Raw genomic sequence first — 23,260 nt, 5'->3', positions numbered from 1 at the left:
AATAAATTAAACTTGACATATGAACTCACAAAATTACCACACACCACATATCAAGAATACATAACCTTTATCAGAGTAGAATTAGTCTATTTCTAAATTTAAAAAATATTACACTGTCAAAACAGTGCTTATTACTTCTGAAGGCATTTATGGATAACTGATATGAACAGAGTAATTTGTTCAATCTGGAGAAAACATGCTAAATGATCATCCAGAATATAAAAATTTAATATTCTTGTACTTTTTTCAACTTAACTTAATTTTCAGAACTGGAATAGCTCAAGCTCTCATTTTCCTTTTTCCTTGTTTTTGTGATTATCAACATAATTGGTGTCCTTTGGCAACAAGATTTATCCATACCAAGATTACATTTCCACTATCGTGATTAAACTGGGAGCTTATCAAATCTTAACATGCACCCTCAGAGTATGTAGCACATACCATGATTGTGCTGCATAATTAAATTTATATTATTGCTAATTTACTATCGGTTTTCTTCAAATTATTCTATCTGTCAGGTCTCCAACACCATCAGACCATTACTTTTAACTGCATCAAGCAAGCTAGATTCAAAGAGATCTCAGATCTCCCTTTGAATTTTCATCCTGACATTAAACACTGTTTTTCCAACATCCCCTTTCTCAATCTGCTTAAGTGATCAGACCATCTTAAATTAGCTCTTCTGTAACATTCTTGAATAACTGTCCAAATTCCTTCCTTTTTAACATGAGTCTACCAATAGTACCATTTGTTCACTCCTCTAACATGAAAGATCATAATTCAGATCTGTATTCTAGTGTGAATTATCTCTAACATAATTTTCAGATACACAAGTTAAAAATGGGATGAGCAATGTCTTGTGTATTTCTAGTTTAGTCTAGTGAACAATTACTCTATATAAATGTATTCAAACGGCTATAAACATAGTAGTATCATTGCCTCTTCTAAATTGAATCAAGGACATTAAAACTGAATATCAAATATTATACATTTTAATATGCTAATGTTGGCACAAGAAAAAACACAAACATACTTCATAACTACTGACTGATTTATGCTAATTAGTGCTTAGATACTCTACAAAATGCAGTAAATATGAATATGAACACAGTTATTTAGATTTGTTTTTATAGGCTACTGCAATATCAATTCACCAGAATATACCACTTAATGAATGATTAAAAAAATTAAATGAATCATCATCATCAAATTCCTGACATGTACCCTCACAATGAGGTGTACGGAATATGATAGTACTACATGAAAAATTTACATCATTACTAACTTCCTATCAACAATTTTCCTCCAAATCAGTTTGTTACTTGTCAAGACTCCAACATTATCAGATCTTATATTTCTAGCATCTAAGGCACTTTGTACAGTATCGATCCACCTATATCTTGGTCTTCCTCTGGGTCGTTTTCCTGCCAACCTGGCAGAGAACACTTGTTTTGCTAATCTTTCCTCGCCAATTCTGTTTAAGTGACCATACCAGCTGAGATTAGCTCTGCTAATGCATTCCTGGATGCTGACAATGTCAATTTCTTTACTAATATCCTCGTTTTTAATATGATATTGCCATTGACGCCATCTGTTCACGCCTCTAATCTTTCTCAGGAGTCTCATATCTGCGGTCTCTAGTGTTTGGTCAAGTGTTTTACTTTTGACCCAGCTCTCAGATCCAAAGTTAAAACTGGTTTGAACTGTCTTGCATACAGCTAATTTAGTGTTTCGGCTAATTTCTCTCTCATTCCATATGAATTTATTCAATTAACTTCCTACCATACCAACTTTGTTGATTCTGTTGTCTATTTCCATATTTAATTTACTATCTTCACTAAAAATTGTGCCTAAGTAGCTGATCTTCACTTTACGACAAATAGTTGAGAAAGCATGGGAATATAACAAAGATCTGTATTTAAGTTTTGTCGATCTGGAAAAGGCATATGACAAGGTGCCAAGAGAGAAGCTATTCAATATGCTACAGTTATGTGGTGTCAATGGAAAATTATATCAAGCAATACTTAGTCTTTATTTGAGTTGTAAGTCGGCAGTTAGAATTGAAGGAAGTATAGGAAGACAATTTAATGTTAAATCTGGAGTGAGACAAGGATGTACATTATCCCCTCTGTTATTCATTATCTATATGGATCACATTATGAAGGAAAGTGGTATTAAAAATGATATCAGAATTGGAGATGTTAATGTCAGTTCTTTGCTTTATGCAGACGATGTTATACTTCTAAAGAAATCCGCTACAAGTTTGCAAGAGTCCCTGACTAAATTGAATAACTGTTGTAATAGATATGGTATGAAGGTCAGCAATAAAAAGACAAAGACAATGAAAATGGGTAGAATCTTTAAAAATGTCAACTGCATTGTGAACGGAGAACATGCGGAACAAGTAAAACAAGCATTAAATGAAATGTGTATAAATTGAGTAAGAACTCACATTTCAGGTTTAGCTTTTAAATGTGCTTTGACCAAAGCACAGTAGTTTGATATCAATCAAAATTTGTATAGGGTAAAATCCAGAAAATGAAACATGAAACTTAGATATAGAATATACCATTTGTCTACCTTGGAACATAATGGATGTGTTGTGGATCCCAAAGCTATTGCACTTTGGGAAAACATGTTGCTAGAATCTCAGCAACAGCTTCATGTCCTAAATTTAATATAGAAACAGCAACAAAAGAGAAACAGTGGTCAAGCTTTTCTGCAAACAGGATAGATCCGTGTAATCAGCCATTCATTAGATTTGATGAGGTATGGTATCCACAAAATATACCTCATGCTCTATTACATACTTCACTGATAAGTGCTTGACTGACTGACTGCTTCAGCATTAAATTTTGTAAGATGATTCCAATAAGCCTAGTCCATTTTCCATATAAGCATCCCGTGTGCAAAGCCATTTCAAATAGCAGGGAAATAATCGTTTCTATATGTTCTATCTGACCTCCCACATGAGTCATGGAAAAATGGTAAGGAAGCAGATTAAAATCTATGGCAGAATATGAGCAGGTAGGTATATGGAAGAGTATTGAGTGTATTATTAAAAACAAAGAGGTTGTTATTGTCAAGCATTCACTCAATGAAGCAACCTTATCCATTTGTGTTGCACTAACCCACAGTGTATCCTAAATGAAAGTGCATCCTTCATCCATAAGAAGTATTGGCTGAAAAAATTGAAATAAAAGATCATCAAGTTTGATCACATTTAACTCACAACCTAGTGATAAATAAAATGGAATATACTGTAATAAGAAATCCTGCAGATAAGTAAATCACTACTGTTTCATAAGCAGTATTAACACAGAAATGATGAAAAGGAATATGATTGCCTGCTAGGATAGCTACTTCATCATGAGCAGGACCATCTCCAGTTCTCCTTATGAACAGCAGTGAAATTTCAGGTAAAATCCTCACTGGGTTTTAAATGTTTCCTGCAGGAAGAGAATCGCATGTGCTTCTGCAGCAGAACCTTGATATCATTAATATTTTAGCAAAAGACATGAGAGTACTGCTGTAAAATTTTCCTATTGTTTTAGCTTTGTAAACTGTACAATTTTTGTGCAGTTGAGGGCTTACCTTTATTGTTTATACATTAGTGTCCAAAAGATAAGGACAAACTATATTTTTATCTGTATATAAATGACTACATTCAAATATGGACAAATTTATTGCCAGCATACTAATAAATTTTATCACATTATGAAATTTATAACACAAAAAAAATGTGTTATAAATTTCATAGAAATTAAACTGCAATACATTTCTGGCAAAAGTTACAAATTTCCTAAGGACCTAAGGAATTAATGTACAGTGCTTATAGAAAACTATGTAGAGAGATATGTCAGTATGGAATATGCCCACCCCACACTGTGATGCAGCTCTCACCATGTCATACTATGCTTAGCACCAAGTGATTCAGGAGTTCTTGAGGCAAACTGGCCCACTCCTCCTTCAGAGCAGGATCAGGGCTTTGTTTTCTGTAGGGAATTTCAAGCAGCAATGAATTTTCCTGTTGTGTCCCAAATGTGTTTTATGGAGTCAAGATAGAGGGAGTGTGCTGGCTAATTGATTTGATTAATATCCCCGGTCTCCAGAAGTATATCCACTGCTCATGTGTGCTGTGAAGTGGCATTGTCATCCATAAAAATGAATTCTTTGCCTACGGCACCATGGAACAATCGAACATGACCTTTAAGCAACTTCATTGCAATATCTTTTATCAGTCATAGCTCCTTTTTCCAGCACTTTTAGTTCAGTGCATCCATTAAGCATAATGCCTCCTCATATCATGACCTGCAGTATCTATTCTTTTCAAGAGCATTCTTGCGATGGTAAGCAGTACCACTTTCACACCAGATCAAGTGTCATCTAGAATTGAGGAAAGACAAACAACTATCCTCTGTAAACAGTACATTAGCCCATATTTGTGTCTTGTCCAATTTTTATGGATACAACACTGAAAACATGCTCTACGATGAGCTGTGGATAAAGGGATACAGACTACTGGTCTTCAAAGGTGTACAGGTCTACTTGTTACAGACGTCTTGCTCAGAGCATGGATACAATGCTGTGTGATATTCCGAACTCTCTCACAATGTCATAATTCTGCAGCTTTCTTTGAGCTTTCCAATAATTCTTCTCTGGGTGAAATCATCTAGATCGGCGCTTCCCAAACTGTGGGCTGCAGCCCCCTTGGGGACCATGAAATAATGAAAACAAATTTAAAATGTTTTAAGAGCAAGTAGATTTTTTTAATCTTAAAAAGAAACATATTTGATTTTTATTATTTCTATTTTGTTCTTATATTTTAATGGAAAAAATCACATGTTGGTTCACAATTTTGCTTTTTGCATATTTCGGCGCTTAATGAATATTAGTAAAGATATGCTGATTCATATAAGTTTAATTTCAAAGGTATTGATAAGAAGCACAAAAAAGATTAGAAATGGAAAATCTTGAATATAAATACAATAAATATTATAATAATATATGTCTGTATTATGATTTTTTTTTTATTTTTTATTTTTATTTATTTATTTATTTTTTATTATTTTTTTTTTTTATGGGGGCCGTGAAATATTTTAATTTTTCCAAAGGGGGACCTTGGAATCCATAAGTTTGGGAAGCACTGATCTAGATGATGTCTTTGAGATGTTAGAAGATATCCAAAGTTTGCAACTCTGTTCCTTTCCTTCACAAAAAAGAGCTTCCTTCGAACAAAATTTACTTGGCACAGCTTTTTGCCTTTTATCATGTTGAGTACTACCACATGACCCCTTTGCATGCGATTCAAAAATTTGAATGCGCACCTACTTCCACTTGAAATCAGTAATACAAATTGCTCCAAGATGATTCATATGAATTTGCATTTGTAATCTTCAGAAATAGCGTTAGTCCTTAGGTTTAGATATTTATCAACTGATTATGGGAAGAATGGATGGCCAATATTCATCTCTCCTCTGGATAAATAATAAAGACCACAGGAAGACCAAGATGTAAGTGGACTGATGCAGTTAGAAATGCCTTATTGCTTACTGACAGATAAGATTAATTTGGAGGAAAATTGTGAACAGGAATTTGGTAGCAATAAACTGTTCGTGAGGTACTATTATAATATTCTGATAATCCTCTAACGTGAGATGAAGAAATTGCATTCAACATAGGCCATTTTTGTAGACTACCACCTCATGATTTGTCTTTGTATGTATTGCTAGTGCTGATTTATGTTCCCACAAACACCTCCATTCCACATCCTTGATGAGTTCTGACATGCTTTCCCCTAACTTTTTTTTTCTTTGAGTGGTGAATGGAAAGATTTTGGAAATTGGAGGAGACTTGAAATCTTGTTCAAATGGGGGAAAAGCCACTTTCAATCCTTTATCTTTAATATCTTGTCCAAATGATGAACCATATATAAGGGAGCAATATCCTTCCTCTGTATTCTTGTTTATTACTCTATATACCTGTTTGTCTGGAAAGGCCAGGAGGGGACTCCTTTTTTTTGAAAGGATAAGACCAAAGTAATTCGGTTATTGGCTTTTTCCTACTGCTGGAAATATATGCCCTGTCTCAAAGGATTTTTTTAGACTCGTTTTTTGTGAAAATTTCATCACCATCCATGATGGTGGAGCAATTTTTCATGAAAGTATCTCCTTGTGTGCATCGTTTTTCTATAGACTGAACTCAAGTTTACTCTGTACAGACATCCAAATAATAAAAAAAGTAGTAATCACTTGTTAAAGATGAATACATCACCCACACATTGTAACCAAACTAAAAATCTAGATCATAATTTGTAATTCCCAAGGAAATTCCCTATATATGTATATTTTTTTTTTTTTTTTTTTTCCCCCCCAGTTGTTCTGCAAAAGGCTGAAAGTGAAGAAAATGGCGAGCTCGTTGCTAGGATTTCTTTCAAATGAAAATGTTGATGTAGTGTTCAAATAACTTCAGCATTCAGTGGAAATAGCTCTTCAGCATTCAGTGGAAATAGCTCTTCTGCATTCAGTGGAAATAGCAGACATGGTTTGGTTTTTATTCGAGTCATGGTGGTAAACAGGCTGATAATGTCAAGATTTGCTAGTACGTTGGATGGTTCTATTAAAAAATCCCCCCCCCCAATAAAATGTGATGTGTTTATGTAGGTCTATCTTGCCTCTAGTGGAAAGGAGACTAAATATCTTGCAGCTGTGCAAGATTTAGAAGACAGGTAGGCAAGTGAACATCTGTTGTCTATTACAGGTCACAGTGGTACATATCTTGCTTGAGTATATTGGAGTTCTGTAAATTCTAGGAAGTAGAGGATGTCTATGTGAGATATTTCATGGTTTCTTCAGGTCAGTTGATAAGGTCTTTAAAGCTGTTGGTCATGTTGTTTGTCAACTGAGGTCACAGTGAAATAGATTGTAGGTGTTTGTTGTCATTAAATGACAACCACTCTGCTCATTACATCACTAGCCATCACGATAAACATGAATGGCACACACGTGCTTACCATTGTTAGTCTTTTTCAAATATTCTGTGTTACTGTAGCCATTAACAGTAACACACTTGCCCCCCACCCCCTCACCCAACTCTCCTGATGAAGTTACCACAATGTAAGCAAAACTAGTTAAATTAAGTTTAAATTCAAGAAAGTGACTGTTCAACAAGCAACCTATTTGAAATATAGACTGGACATAAATCATTAACAAAAAACTAGTCATTTCCTCTTAAGATCCACTACCTTCCTATCAGGAGACAGTAATAAGTCCATTATAACAGATCAAATTAACTAAAGTGGAATTTTCTGAAACAAGTCATTCAAAGTTTAGCTACTCATAGTCATGGAACTAAAACACCAAAGCTCATGGGTTGCGATTTAACTATTATGTGAGTTATTTCTCTTATCAATCCTCTTATCTTATTAAGTGGGAATGAAAAGTGACATCTCTGAGAGTCAGCTGTGGCAATACAACATATTGTTTGTTCTATTGAGAAATTATTTTTCTAAATAGATTACACACACACACACACACACACACACACACACACACACACACACACACACACACACAAAAATTCATTAAAATAAAAAATAATGGAATAACAAAAATAATACCTATTTTCTTCATTTGGTGATATCATGCATAAATTTTTCATTGTACTAATGACATCCAAAGGACAAAGACCAGTTTCTTCTGCAATACCTGACAGAAAACAAAAATGTTAGGAAATCTTTATACAATTTTTTGCTAGCTTATTGAATATCGCTAAGTAAATCTTACACTTTAGATTTTCTGATTTAATATGCCACTTGTAGCCAAATCCCAGCTTGAAGCAATTCTGGGTTTTTAATGTAGTTGTTGTAAAAAGGCAAAAATGCAAGTGTATGTGTGTTTATATATATAATCTCATATTATTCTTTCTATTCTATATAGTCTATATTTAACAATGAAAAGGTTAGCATTTGAATATAATAAAATGACTTATTTTGATTTAATGGACAAATTTACGACCAGGAAAATATAGTTCTACACATGGACCCTCGACACCGCAAGGTAAAAGAGGGTATAAAGAAGATGAGATGAGACATCAAGACAATACCTGAACTCTTGTATTTGTGGTGCTCCCATCATTTAGCATCTGAATATAATTTGTAAAACCTGAAATTAACATATCTCAAGCTTTTGACTTCAGTGTGCCTGTTAGATTAAGTAAATAAGGTAACATATGGGGGGGGGGGGCGTGAACCATTCAAATAAACACTTAGGACAAAAATGATATTAAAGTAACTGATATAACCACAAGAAAGAACATATCTTAAAACCTTTTAATCCCCATGTTTCATCAAATTGTAATAATCTGTTCTTTTTCTTTTAGGATATACAAGAATCATCATCATCAAATTCCTGCCATGTACCCTCAAGGGGTGTACAGGATATGATAGTACTACATGAAAAAAATTACATCATTATTAATTTCCTATCTACAATTTTCCTCCAAATCAGCCTGTTACTTGTCAACACTCCAACATTATCAGATCTTATATTTCTATCATCTAAAGCACTTTGTACCATATCAATCCACCTATATCTTGGTCTTCCTCTGGGTCGTTTTGCTGCCAACCTGGCAGAGAACACTTGTTTTGCTAATCTTTCCTCGCCCATTCTGTTTAAGTGACCATACCACCTGAGATTAGCTCTGCTAACGCATTCCTGGATGCTGACAATGCCAGGTTCTTTCCTAATATCCTCGTTTTTAATATGATACTGCCATTGATGCCATCTGTTCACGCCTATAATCTTTCTCAGGATTCTCATAACTGTGGTCTCTAGTCTTTGGTCAAGTGTTTTACTTCTGACCCAGCTCTCAGATCCATAAGTTAAAACTGGTTTGAACACTGTCTTGTATACAGCTAATTTAGTGTTCCGACTAATTTCTCTCTTATTCCATATGAATTTATTCAATTGACTTCCCACCATACCAGCTTTGCTGATTCTGTTGTCTATTTCTATATTTAATTTACCATCTTCACTAAAAATCGTGCCTAAATAGCTGAAATGTTTTACTTGTTCCACAGGTTCTCCATTCACAACACAGTTGACATTTTCAATGATTCTGCCTATTTTCATTGTCTTTGTCTTTTTATTGCTGACCTTCATACCATATCTATTACAACAGCTATTCAATTTAGTCAGAGAATCTTGCAGACTTGTAGCGGTAACACACAGGCTCATGTTAATAGAGTGCACTGTAATTGCTAGAAACAAAGGATCCTTCACTCACTTGCTGAATTTAAAAAAAGGGCATATCCACAGGAGAAAGCATTTTGTGTCAGCAAATTTGCAAAGTCTAATTCTATAATTATGGTTCAATGCAAATTCTGGCTCAATTTAAGAAAAAACTACATTGTCACAAGCAGATTTACTCATGGTACAAAAAATTTCAAGAAGAGGGATGCATCTGTAAAGAAAAAGTCCAGACTGTCACATTTCCGAAGTTAATATTGAAAAAAAATTCAACAAACATTCAAACACAGGCTGGGGTGTCACCTGATTAAACAAGCCTTTTGTTGTTTTATCAGGAACCAGGGTAAAAATAAAAAAGTCAGCTACTGGAATTAATTCCAAATCAACATCAGCAAGATTCAAGATTGATATGATTAGCATACGAAACATCAATGAAAAAGAAATGGAACCAGCAGAAGAACTGTACCAGACTGACATAACAGGTCACCGAAACAAAGACGACCAAAACAGGTAGGATAGAATAATAAATACTAATACATAAATACTAAGCAATTATATTCAGACATACTATAGTATTCAACACTAAATACCATGGATAAGCTTCTTGAATGACAGGTAAATGTGGGCAACTAAGGAAAAAGATGCAAGATTCCAGAGAGCCCTCAGTGTTTCTGTAGCTGTAAACATCTTATTACCTAAAGAAAATTTTGGGAATATCAGTATATAATGCACCTTCAGTAGTGATGCAATCTTATGTATTTTAGTACAAGCTCTAGAGAACAAAGCTCAGCTGTAAAGTTGTTACATTCAAGTGGGATCTGAGCAGATATTGTGCTGCATTAGAATACAGAAGATCCCACTAGTGCCTCTGATTTGATACCATATGTACATATATAGACAGGTACAAAATCAGAGTATTCAATTATATGAGCATGAAAGAGCTACTGGTAGACAACATGAGGGGTAGAAGATTTAGGCAGCATGGTGGAAGTGTATTTGCAAGAGCTTGCAAGGATTTTTATTTGCAAACCAATTATTATGGCAGTCTGATTGGTGATGTACACAGCGGAGAAAAATAGTTTGGCCATTTGCGGGGTGGTCTGACAAGGATTTTATTTTTGTAATATAAAACACAGCTGTTGATATAAAAGAGACAAAGGCAATTCATTTGCCTCAATGTACAGACTAATAATCAGTAAAATTCGAAATGTTACAATTACCTATTCTTATGGATTGTTGATGAACAGAGTCCAGCCATCATAGACCTAGGATACAATCAAGTTTTGATCCTAGAATAAGCAAAGAACATGTTTGCATCTCAAGAGGTGTGGAAAATGGGGTATGAAGGATACCCATTGCTTCACAGAACTTGTCTCATAACTGAAAAAACGAGAGGAAGGAAACAGTTTGTTGTTAAATACGAGTCACAAGAACTTTGCTTCTGGTGTAACTGAAATTACTGTTTGTCCTAGTCAGAACCTTGGGTCAGTATGAAGACCCTGTCCATGGCAAAAATTAGCATTAAATGTCTTCTGCTGTGAAAATCTGAACCCATTTCCAAGCAAACCCATCCTGAAAGATGATCAATGGCTTTCTGAAGATGTCTTTCTATGACTCTCATATTACATGAATGACAGAAGATGGTAAAGTCATCCACATGGTTGGAATTACTTATGGCTGGAGAAAGATGCTGGGTTATCGGGTCAACCTTGATTGCAAAAATTGGGTGATACTCAAAATTGAAAATGGTAAAACTCCCTCCTCCTGGATATATAGATGGGAGAGAACAGTTCCTACTTAGACTTGAAGAGTCACTTAGATAAAAAAGTTCTTGATGAAAAGAGGAAGAATCACTCCCTCTGAGACCACAACTGTGCAGGTCTTCCAATATTCCAAATCTCTAAGCAGTGTCATGCTTTTTCCATATTAAAGAAAACCAACACTAAAAGGTTGGCTTTCTTCCATTCTAGGAGGCATCTCTAATGGATGCTTCCTTCGGCAGGAGTAGACGATTGATTTTTGAATGATATTTATGGAATACAGAATGCATTCTGGAAAAGAGGGAGTTTCTCTCCAGAAACCATAAAAAGTTAGTTGATTTTTTCCAGAATCTTACATAAGCAGCTGATCAGAGCAACTGGTTGATAATTTATGGGTGACTATAGATCCTTCTCTGACTTAGGAAGCATATTAATAACAGCCTTTTGCCAAGTATCAGGAAATACTATTGTATTTCCTGATATCTGGAATACCTAGAGTAATGCTTGAGGGTAAACTGGGTGGTCTCCCTCAGAGCATTTTGCTCTTAGTCTTCATTCTCATGATCTTTTCTGCCACATCAAGCAGTTAACAATATTTTTAATATTTAAGCACTGTAAAGGTTTGGGACATAGAGCCTTACTGGACAACTGAGATATCCTGTTTCAGAATTATGGCTGGAGAAAGATGCTGGGTTATCAGGTCAACCTTGATTAACATATGGTGGTTTTGGTTTACTGAAGGTAAGGATGATGGGAAACAGATACCTATGCCTATTATGTATCAGGATTCATCTTGATTCAATCCTTGGTCCTTGAGTTTGAAATGATATTTTTCCAATTGGAAACATTTATCTGTTGAGTGCAAGAACAGTGGTGTATTTATTGCAGCTTCTGATGTTTTTCTGCTTCTTATTCAGTTGGTGTTTCTGTGGTTTTGTGATATGGTTGAGGTTGTTGAGTGCTTGATAAAGAATTAATTTTCAGGAAGATTTTATTTCAGCACCAGTGATCCCCACCCACCATGGAGTCACAAATGAACATGCCCATTTTCTGGCAAGCAATCTGCACTCGGGAGTGAAACACGAGGACTACTCCAGATGCTATATACGAGCACCACAGCATGTCTTGGGACCATGGGGAAGGTGTCTTACTGCAACACCCCTGATCCTTGCGAGTCCACTAGCTGGTGATCCTTGCGAGTCCACTAGCTGGTGATCCTTGCTAGGCCATCCAGTACCACTCATCTTGCTAAAGCAGAGGCCACAGTAGTGCAAGACTAACAGGATTTCCTTTCCAGACTATGGGTGAAAAAGAAGAACCAGTCTTAAATGATTTTTCAATTATGTCTGTGTGTGACTTTAGTTTTATAACAGTTTACTGATGTGCCCTGAAATTGAGGTGGTACTGACTCCTAATTTAAATAATTACGGTGTGGAGAGTGTGAGCAAGCAGGCCTCCATCCACACTGCATGAAGAAGAAAGTGTGAGTTCAGAAATCTGAAACCTGAAGACAAAACATAGCAATGTTTACTTCATGCTTCCACTAAGCAAGATGATGTTCAACAGGGCAAACAAAAAGATGCCAACCACATAGTTCCAGTCTAGTTGACATTTCCTCCAACTATTGTTCAACATCTTTGTACTTTAAGTACAATAATATTGTCCTAACTATTAATATTAATAGTTCAGACAATATTAACAACTATTATTTGGACAACCAACATGAGGTTTACTTATGAAGTAGTGCAATGGTTTGCTTCCTTTCTTGGACTTAAAACTTAGTCTGTAAAATTAAAAACTATCCTTCTCCAGAAAGCCAATCTATACTAAGAGACTTCTACACCTCTTTACTAGAGACCTCAAAAATTAAGTCTCAACATTAGGAGTGAGAATGCCAATTTCTAACAAAAATCCTCCTACAAAATAGTGATAACATACCACTTCTGGATTATTTGGCAAATAGTGGGCTCAACACATCATAGGTGATATGGAAGTCAAATGTTTTATTCCTCTTCCCTATACTGGCTCTACTATTCCAGTAAAACTAGCAAAAACCATTAAGTAAAACAGCATTTACTATTTTTATCAGAATGCAATTACTACTTTAATTCATTAAACCTAGAAAAGCACTCTGAAATATTTGAGTTGACTGCCTGAGATGTAACATCTTACATACACAGAGAAATTTATTAAACAGTACATCAAAGTGCATGCTAGACGCAGATAATATCAGAAGTAAGGTGCCAGGACCACATGGGTAATCTCTGCCTAATCCATATGACCTCAACAGAAGGACAAAAATAGCACTGCAACATGCACAACAATAAAGTAATTGGAATGAAAATAGTTGTGTTGTTAACAAATAACTAGAAGTTACTTTGTGTTTACCTTATTACAGTTAGTATCCCCCTCTCATACACATACACCCATGTACCAGGAAAGTTCACATTCTACTGGTGTTTAAATAAATATGTACAGTTTCCAAATGCCTAATGTTGAGCACCTGGCTTACCTTTTATACTTAATTTTTTATCTTTATAACTATGGAGGTATTCCAATACAATACTTTTCCAATATGACATGTAACTTATTTGACCCAAATCAGAAAGAGGCTTTTCTGGTGTTCCTGGAAGACCTTCTTTTCTAGATAAGAGGTAACCTGAAATTACAGTGGGCATAAATCAAATCACTACTGAAAACAAATAAAAATAAAGTATTTCAAAATTTGAGTAATAAGAAGAAAATTCCAACATTTCTAACTATTAATAAACTCATAAGGTTATGAATAATACTAAAAATGCAGCTATCGTTATGTTCTTTCTCCAGTTTGGGTTTACTTTACCTATACGATGATTTTAAAGAAAGTTTTAGTAAAATAGGAGAACAACCTTGGTAGTTCACTGTGCTAGAGATTAGGCTGAATGACAAATTCTCAAAATTTTATTGCAAGTAAATTCTATTTTGGGACTGACATGCTAAGACTTTAAAAAAGTGAACCCGATGTCCATTGTGTATTCAATGTTCCGTACATTTCTATAATAACATGTTTTATACACTACTAGTTAGGTACATTCTGAAAAAGGAGTAGACATCTATTTCAAAGTGATCTCAACTTTCAGCTCTACATGCTTCTTCCTATGGCAGAAGCAGAAGGAATTATACATGCATAATTTCAGTGAAGCAATATTGTGCCAGAGGATGCCAAATGTAGATTTTTTTTTTTTTTTTTTAAACCACAATTCAAAATTTCCTTCTGAATTATGTACTGCTGTCTGAATTCTGAAAATCAACTATCCCTGTATCTTGATTTTCTGCAGTACAAATGCAAGCAGCAAGTTACGTCTGATGAATCCTCCATGCAACTGACCACAATAGATGCATTTTGAGTGGATAGACTGGAACTATAAATGGTTTCTACCATTCATAATGTTTATCTTCAGAGCACAATTATAACTGTGACAAGCACACGGCACTGAACTAAATAAGTGTGGGGAAAACAATTTGTAATTGAAACTGAACTAATGTCACCATATAGTTAAATTTAGAAATCAGGCTATCATGGTTCATTCATTTGGCAAATTAATGCAACTATATTTGTTGAGTTGGGAGATGACAGGTATCAAGATAATGCCTGCAGATGCAGGTAGTATCCTGATCAAAAAAATTCCTGTTTTGCTAACCTTTCCTCTGCCACTCTGTTTAAGTGACCATCTAAGATTAGCTCTGTTCATGAATGCTAAAATTGCAAAATTCAAATTTCAAAAACAATCCGAAGAATATAATAAAACAGTAATTATTATTACATACTGTAGTTCCTAAATTGTTCCTAGAAAGCTGCCATTAAGCAATCAGTCTTCAGAAGTCCAATGGGTTCTATGTTCCAACTCCATAGAGACAGTTTTAAGATGACAGTATTTGATGAAAGTAAATTAACACAAATCATCCATTGATTACAATAATATCAAATAACTATTGCTACTTTCCCAATACTCTGGATCATTTCTCCATACAATAGATGTCAGGTTTCTTATAGATAATCTAGCCCATACCCACATTCAACTTCTCACCTATGGAACACTCTTCCCTCAATCACATTTAGCCTTATATCTGTGCCATCGTAATGCCAACAAGATGGGATGACTTTTATAATGTATTGTCCCATTGCAATTTCCACTCACATGATCCAAACATTGGTCAGACAAAATATAATAAATTTCATCCTCCATTCATTTCATTCAAAATCTTTACTCACTATTGAAGACTTAATTTTCCAAGGAAGTGTGATACAGTCCAACCATAATTGGCTAAAGACAAAATACTCAAGCTAACATTCCACAAACAAATCTACCATTAGCTTTGAAAGGGCCAAATTCTGGAGGGAAGGATTAGATTCCTCCTACACAAATGAAAGTATCCCACAACACAAAGGCCAGTGAGTGCAGTTCTGTATATCTGCAATGCTACCAAAAGACAAAGCTGACAATGGGAATTTACTTCCCTCTTCTGAATCTAGCACAAATTACCCAACCATATCAAAAACAGGTATTATCAAGAATTTAATGCTTGTTCTTGGTCTTTTGCCAAAAAGATTAGAATTTTAAATAGCATAGATATACCAAACACTTTCTGATCTGACGTATGCTCTGGAACTAACACTCATCCAATATCTTTACATTGCCAAACTGAGATGATGAATTGATAACTACCACATAACATGAAAATAGGGCCTATTATCAGTCCATTTCAAAATGAGTTACTGACATCCAAATTCTTTCACCACACAGATCCATTGCATATATCTCATATGCAGACATGCTGTGACAAAGAAAAAGTTTTGGAGAGAGAGAGGAGAAAAAACCCTGTGTGCAGTCTCAAGGCTCACTTGCATAAACAGCTTTCTCTCTTAAATTTTTCTAGTAATCCAGGAGTGCTTTTTATTTTCATATATATTTATCAAATTCCTGATATGTAAAAGAGACTAGCAGTCTATCTAAACTTAAGCAAGCATAATGCAAAGCACTTGGATTAATATACTACCTACATGTAAATGCGTGCTGTATCCTCTAGTCTGCTCACCTCTCTTGATGATGATGTAATAACCATTAGCTTGAAATAATAACAGGAGTGTCACTCGTGTGTATCACATGTCAGCATGCTAGATATTTATCAAGTTGTTCTCCACATGAAAACTTGAAAATATCTCAGGTGTTGTCTACATTTAATGACAGCCACTTAACTAGAAATGACTGCAAAAACTAAATACTATCAGACCAGCTTACATCACAACAATGTTAGATGTTATCTCGTTATACCTTATGACATAATAAAGTAACATGCTCATTCGATATCTCTACTGAGAGGGTATTTTTGGTTTGTAAATGATTTCATGTCATTATGGGAGTAAAAACAGTTATTTAATGAGAAAAAAAAATTTTTTTTTTAAAAATTGTAAAATTTAAATGAATTAAATTTCTATTCTATAATTAAAAAAAAAAAAAATACTTACTGAAATCTATTAGAAAACGCCCATATCCTTGTCTCTGATACTGTGGCATTGTCATAATACATGACACATTATACCTTTGTTGACAATGTTTCTCCTGAAATAAAGAAATTTAGCAATTACATTTCGAGGTATCAAATGATGGATGTAATTAAATAAAACTTTATATCTTAAAAATACTCCCAATGAATAAAGTTCACCATTAGATGTAATCGTTAACATGCAAGCAATAATGCAATGAAAAGGTAAGCAATGTTCGTTTTTTTTTTTAATGATAGTGCACAGATCAGCATGCAAGTATGTGCTAATCACAGTGCAATTTTCTATCAAATTAATTACTCTGTTCTCTAAAATTAGGATTAGGGATGTGCTAGATATTTGGATTTTGGTTCAGTATTGGCTGCCTTGGCATGTTTTTGGATATTCAGTTTCAGCCAAATTAGTAAAAACATTCAGTATTCAGCAGGCCAAAACAGAAAAATTTCTGTTACTAGTGTTATAAAAAATGCAAAGAATTGGAAAAAGTCTCTACTTATCTTATGCAATTGTACAAAGGCTTGTTACGTTGCTTATTTTTATATATTTACATTTTGCAAGTTATGATTTATGTGAAGATTCAAAATTTGCAAAATGTAAAATATACATACAAATATCTGGCTAACACAAGCAAAAGGAAGCATATCTATATCATTAATCATGTAAAAATCCAAGCATAGCAATGAATTTATAAAAACAAATTTGTAAATTAAAACTGAATTATCAAACCACAATGCAAGCACAAGTAAACAGCTGGAATCTAAAGTACATTCACCAAAACAAATGTTACTGACATTAATGAATAATCTAAAAATAAAAAACTGATGCAAATGACAGACAAAATTTTTGCATCACACCATGGCAGAAATTGATTGCACTGGATAACAGACCATACTCAATTGTTCAAAAAAAAGGATTTCCAAGGTAATGAATAAACTTACTGCAGTACAATTTGTTAGAGAAAGTTTCTTTCTAAACTAGCTAACAGCATGGGCTTCTTCCAAAATGCCAAAAAAATTCTTTTCCTACATCAAAATTCATTGTTCCATAATTATTCTCTATATTTCATAATTTAAAATATAAAGTACTGTTTAATGTTTTTATTTTGTTATTTGAGGCAATGTGCAATAACTGTCATGATCTTTATGCTGTATATATATATATATATATATATATATATATATATATATATTTTTTTTTTTTTTTTAAATAAATGTTCCCTATTAAATTTAATGACAGTTCTATTATATTGAAATGAAAATGTTACAGATCCAACCGCACATGTAGAATAAAACTTAATTTCTAAAATTTACCACAGAGCTTATGAAAACATAACCTTTGGCATCAGAGCTGACTTGGCTTGCCTTTGAAAATATGTATATTCAACTTTTATTTATATATCACAGCTTTTGACTGAACTGATAAGATGGAAATCAAGATTTGGTTTTCACTCCCTCAATTGGGTACATGTAAGTTAATCTGATGGAGTCATATTCATTATAATCAACTGCATATTCATTTGGATGGGTAGCTGCTTATGAAAAGCACTTTATAGAGTGGCATGCTGGGGTAACGTGAGAATATCAGCATCTCAGTGAAGTGGCAAGTTCAAGTTTCTAATGAAATTGTAGTGTCAAGAATCAGGCGTAAGCATTTATTCTGGATAGTTTGGAGCTTCTTGATGTTCACAGGTGACTGGTGATTCCAGACTGGTAATAACACATTTGTTGTCCAAACTTAATCAACTGTGTCTATTGGATCAGTGGGTATAGTTGGACAATTACTTTATCTTGGAGTAAATAAGATATATGGGATCCAAAACAGTCTTTTATCAAGCTGTATTCCCAGATATCTGGCTTCTAGTTTCCATGGGATGGGGGTGTCAAACAATTACTGAATCATAAGATGAGATTTTCCTTCTTGTAAAACAAACTGCCACAATTTTTATCATTAACATCAATTCTTCACTTCTGAAACTATAACTAAAGATCAGTGGCTGCATTTTGTAGATGCTTCATTATTTAATGTTTGACTGAGTGATCTGGTAAGAATACATATCATAGCAATCCCATGTGAAAAAGTTCAATTCATTATAAGTGAAACTTCAGAAATGCATAATAAAAAAAGTATTGAGCAACGATAATTTAATTTGAAATAAATAAGATTCTACTCGAGTATATTATGTATCCATTTGTATTTTTTAGCCAAATGAAGAACTAAGGTTCAAAAATTTACCAGACAGCTTACTGAATAAGCTGATTTCACAAGCTGTAGTAAATTTTACTAAAAATCGTGACTAAGTAACTGAAATGTTTTACTTGTTCTATAGTTTCTCCATCATAATGCAGTTGATATTTTCAATGCTTCTACCTATTTTCATTGTCTTTGTCTTGTAATTGCTAACCTTCATACCATATCTATTACAACAGTTATTCAATTTAGTCAGGGAATCTTGCAGACTTCTAGCAGATTTATTTAGAAGTATAATATCATCTGCATAAAGTAAAGAGCTGACATTAACATCAAATTTTGATACCAAGTTTAATATACCACATTCCTTCATAACATGATCCATATAGATAATGAATAACAGAGGGGATAATGTACTTCCTTGTCTGACACCAGATTTAACATTAAACCACTTTCCTGTACTTCCATCAATTCTAACTGCTGACTTACAACTCAAATAAAGACTAAGTATTGCTTGGTATAATGCCCCATTGACACCATATAACTGTAGCATTTTGAATAGCTTCTCTCTTGGCACCTTGTCATATGCCTTTTCCAGATCTACAAAACTTAAATACAGATCTTTGTTATATTCCCATGATTTCTCAACTATTTCTTTGTCGTAAAGTGAAAATTTGATCGTGACAGCCTCTGTTTGGCCTGAATCCAGCTTGTTCTTCACCACGCTTCCCTTCCACAATCCTTCCCCACCATTTCTCAGGTATACTTGTATAAATCTTAATGAACACTCAGTAGAGAAATACCTCTATAATTCTCACTTTCAGTTTTATTTCCCTTTTTATATATGGGTACTATGAGAGCTCTACTCCAATCATCCGGAATTCGTCCCTCTATCCAGGCCTTCTGAACTATGCAAAGCAGCCACTGTAAGACTTATACCTCCATACTTAAGCATTTCTTGTCGAATATCATATACTCCTCCTGCATTTCCACATTTCAGGCCTTTTCTAATTCAAGTATGGATATGTATTCCTGACTGCATGCCTGTTGAATGTATTTACTACTGTGCTATCACTACTCGTTTCATTTAGCAATTTCTCGAAGTAATTACTCCATATAATGATGGATATTGGATATGGTATGTGAGTGATGTATTCATCATATTGCCTGGCATGAATAAATAAAAAACCTCATCTGTCTGCTTTTTTTTTAAATACTTTTCTTGAGTGTCCAAATAGAATAAACTTAGCTATTCGGCCTACAGAAAACCAAAACACAAGCACATACTTCCAAGCAACATCAAATTACCATTATCATAGCATATTGGTATTATAAAAACCCTATAAACAGAACACACATTTCTAGCAGTACAGAGAAAAGAAGCCAATAAAACAAACATCTCAGCCTTATTCAAACAAAAAAAACGGTATAGAACATCCTATGAAGAGTTCCTATGCGAATAGATGGACAAGAGAAGGAGATAAAGGGGTAGTATCACTCTCTTCAAGCCATCATAGACAAGATCTCAAAGATATTGTGTCAACAAGGAATAAATGTGACTTTCTCCATGGTAAATAGATCTCAGATCTCCCTCAACCTCCAAAACTTTCCCATTCACCATTCAAGAAAACAGGAGTATAGAAATCAATTGGACATGTGAAACTTGCTATAAGGACAAACAAGTTGTCTGTCAAAGAGAGAGATATATGTGTCAGAATACAAAGATGTGGAGGGAGGAACTAACAACATATACAAAGACAAATCACGAATTGCTATGGTAGCATACAAAAATGGCTTATATCGATTACAATTTCTTTGTCAAAGTATTCAAAAAATCATCAGAAATGTTAAAAGCCCCAATGAGTGTAAAAGAAACAAGGTATGATCCAACATTAGAATTGGATCAAAAACTTGGCATATCTCAGACATTCTATGTGCCACATTGCTCATCACAATAAGAGGTCACACATACATGCACAACATTGGTAGTCTATTTCAAATATTCTATATTGCTGCCATAAGTTTGCTTGTTGCAAAACCTAATTTATTTTCTTTTTTATCTTAAATTTCACTCTCCTGAAGAAGTTTACTATAATACACACCAAACACTAAGAGATTACAGCATTTATTGTTCAACAGTAAATATATTATGCATTAACTTTCAACCTGTTTCCCCATCCACATGTGACTAAAGCAATCAATGAGGATATGTGTCTTAAAGTAAAAAGATAATATATAAATTTGATGTCCTGATAAATATTGATCTGAAATCAGCTCGTTTTTTCCTCCAAGTTTCTCTTACACATTTTTGCCTAGTTGTCTCAAGTACAGTTGCATAAACATCACATGAAACACTCAATAGCTAGTTCCTTTATAATTCTCCATTCAATTTGATGTGAAAGCTAAGCTACATATGTCAGTGAACACAATCTTAATGAAGATCCACTATTACTACTTAAATAATTTGCATATTTTTGCATAGCTGAATATTGAACTTCATGATTTTTTCTATTTTGTAACAAATATATGACATTACAACTGGTTTTATTATTTTATTTGAAATGAACTTTGTTATCTAAATATGCAATTCCATATATGCAGTAAGAGTTACAGGAGATTAATATTTTACATTCAACTGTGTGTGTCATCATGACATCAAAAGCTAGGGAAGTTTGTTATTCGCAAAACAAACATAGTATGGCTTCTGTAGGAAAGTAATGTATGCACAAATTTCATTGTGATCTTTGCTGGACCTATCTTGTTGTGACTTCTTTAAAACGGGCAAGCTACTCTTAAATCATAAAACACTAAAGCAAAAATTACACAACTAGAATGCATTCCTTTAAAAAAGGAGAACTCTAAAATTGCACATCATTTTCTGAAAAAAAGCAATAAAAACTTTTTATTGGGGGGGGGGGGGGGTAATAAATATTTTATATCACAGACCAACAATATTTGCATAGTGAAACTTGAGAAGCTAAGGCAACTGAGAATTTGCAAAATTATGGACAAGCACCAGTAAATAATTACAAAATAGGTGCAACCTAAACTATTCAAAGCAGACTTTTCACAGCTTGGTACTGAGGCCATTCTCAGTTCTGATAAGTTAAAATGAATGAAAGAGGAACAGGAAGTTTAAATTTCAAATACATTGAATGTATGCTTACCAATCATACTAAGTATTAGTATGATTCCCTCCTCCCTTTTTGGAATGCATTAAAACAATATCAGTCATATCCAGTTTGCATTAAAACAAAATCAGTCAAATCCACTTAACATGGATAGGATTTAAGCCAAATGTGGCAATTTTGAGTGTTTCCTACACAAACAGGAAAATGTGCTTCATCATTCCATACTGTTCTAACTAATCCTTGTCTGCCTCCATGTGAGGCCAGAAATGTCAACACAAATGTTTCTGGCATCTCCCATTTGCAACTCTTGGCCGTGGCTGAGTTCATACAGGTATCAGAGCACTTTATGCAAAGTTCCCCATAACACTGTATATGGCAATCTTGCTACAGCATGTGCACTGCATGAACCTACAGCTTAACTGCAGCTGCAACAGTTTTAGTCATTTGCAGAATTTCAGAATGATACATTCTTCCTGGTTGAACTGTCAAACTGCCCATCTCTTCAATTCAACAAACGGTGGCACACTACATTTGGTATCACTGAAGTCACATATACGTCTTTAGATGTCTGTACTTGCAAAGTGCTGCTGCAGGCATTTTCCCCCATTTCCTATAGAAACATTTCACAAGCAAGGCCCATTCAGGCAAAGTGAGACCCATTACACAAGTCAAATAACTATAGCCAGTCTTGCTCCTTCGTTTATACCACCTTGCAACTCATGTGGTACGTAAAATTCACTATCTTTTCTCACTCATAGTGCCATAATCTCTCTAAATTGTGAAAATTTTTGTTTATAGATAGAGAGAAAAAAAAATCTTCAGTTTTTCATCTGATCTCATGCAATATAATTAAGATAAATCATGTATGTAGCAATAAAGACAAAAATAAGGTCGAAAAATGAAATAAGACATCCATCCTATGATGCACATAACAAAATGCAAATAAATATGCAATTTATTTGCATTTGGTATTTTATCAAAAACCAAATCAACTGTAAAAAAGCATTATTAAGTAATGACTTGCAATAAAACTCCATAAAAGAGGCATAAATGTGAAGGGAGGAAATTTTACTGATTCACAAAAAGAAACTAGTGAAGTGATTTACTGATAGACATGAAAAAGATAGGCGTAATGGCAGAAATTATTTGAATTGGTGCATGTGAAACTTTGCATCATTGAACATTTGCAGTTTTTTATTCATTTATTAATTACTATTAGTAGTAAAATGTAACACAGTTGGGTTTATGTTATATTTTTGAACAAGTTTCCAGAGTGCATTTTCATTTTTTCTAAATTGTTTCCTTTTCTACAAGTATGATTTACAGTTGCAATGATTTTAACACATTTTCTTCAAAAAAGATCAATTTTTTTTTTTCATATTCTTTATTAAA

General features: G+C 34.0%; 1 protein-coding gene across 5 annotated transcripts in view; it reads right to left on the bottom strand.

Annotated features, from left to right (window-relative positions):
- The window catches only part of LOC150099350 (uncharacterized), a 350,001-nt gene that overhangs the window by 56,593 nt on the left and 270,148 nt on the right, over window positions 1-23,260 (bottom strand). For all 5 annotated transcript variants that reach the window (XM_090404451.1, XM_090404452.1, XM_090404450.1 and 2 more), the window contains 3 exons: window positions 16,515-16,608; window positions 13,521-13,667; window positions 7,619-7,706 (listed from right to left, as the gene is read on the bottom strand). In XM_090404451.1, the coding sequence (XP_090260577.1) occupies window positions 7,619-7,706; window positions 13,521-13,667; window positions 16,515-16,608 (329 nt within the window). The remainder of the gene's footprint in view (window positions 1-7,618; window positions 7,707-13,520; window positions 13,668-16,514; window positions 16,609-23,260) is intronic.

Source organism: Typopeltis vanoorti, chromosome 14, assembly GCF_054136105.1.
Source record: "Typopeltis vanoorti isolate ZY-2024b chromosome 14, IOZ_Tvanoo_1.0, whole genome shotgun sequence".
NCBI lineage: Eukaryota > Metazoa > Arthropoda > Arachnida > Uropygi > Thelyphonidae > Typopeltis > Typopeltis vanoorti.
The sequence above is the reverse complement of the archived record's forward strand: the minus strand, read 5'-3'. Positions and strand labels throughout refer to the sequence as shown.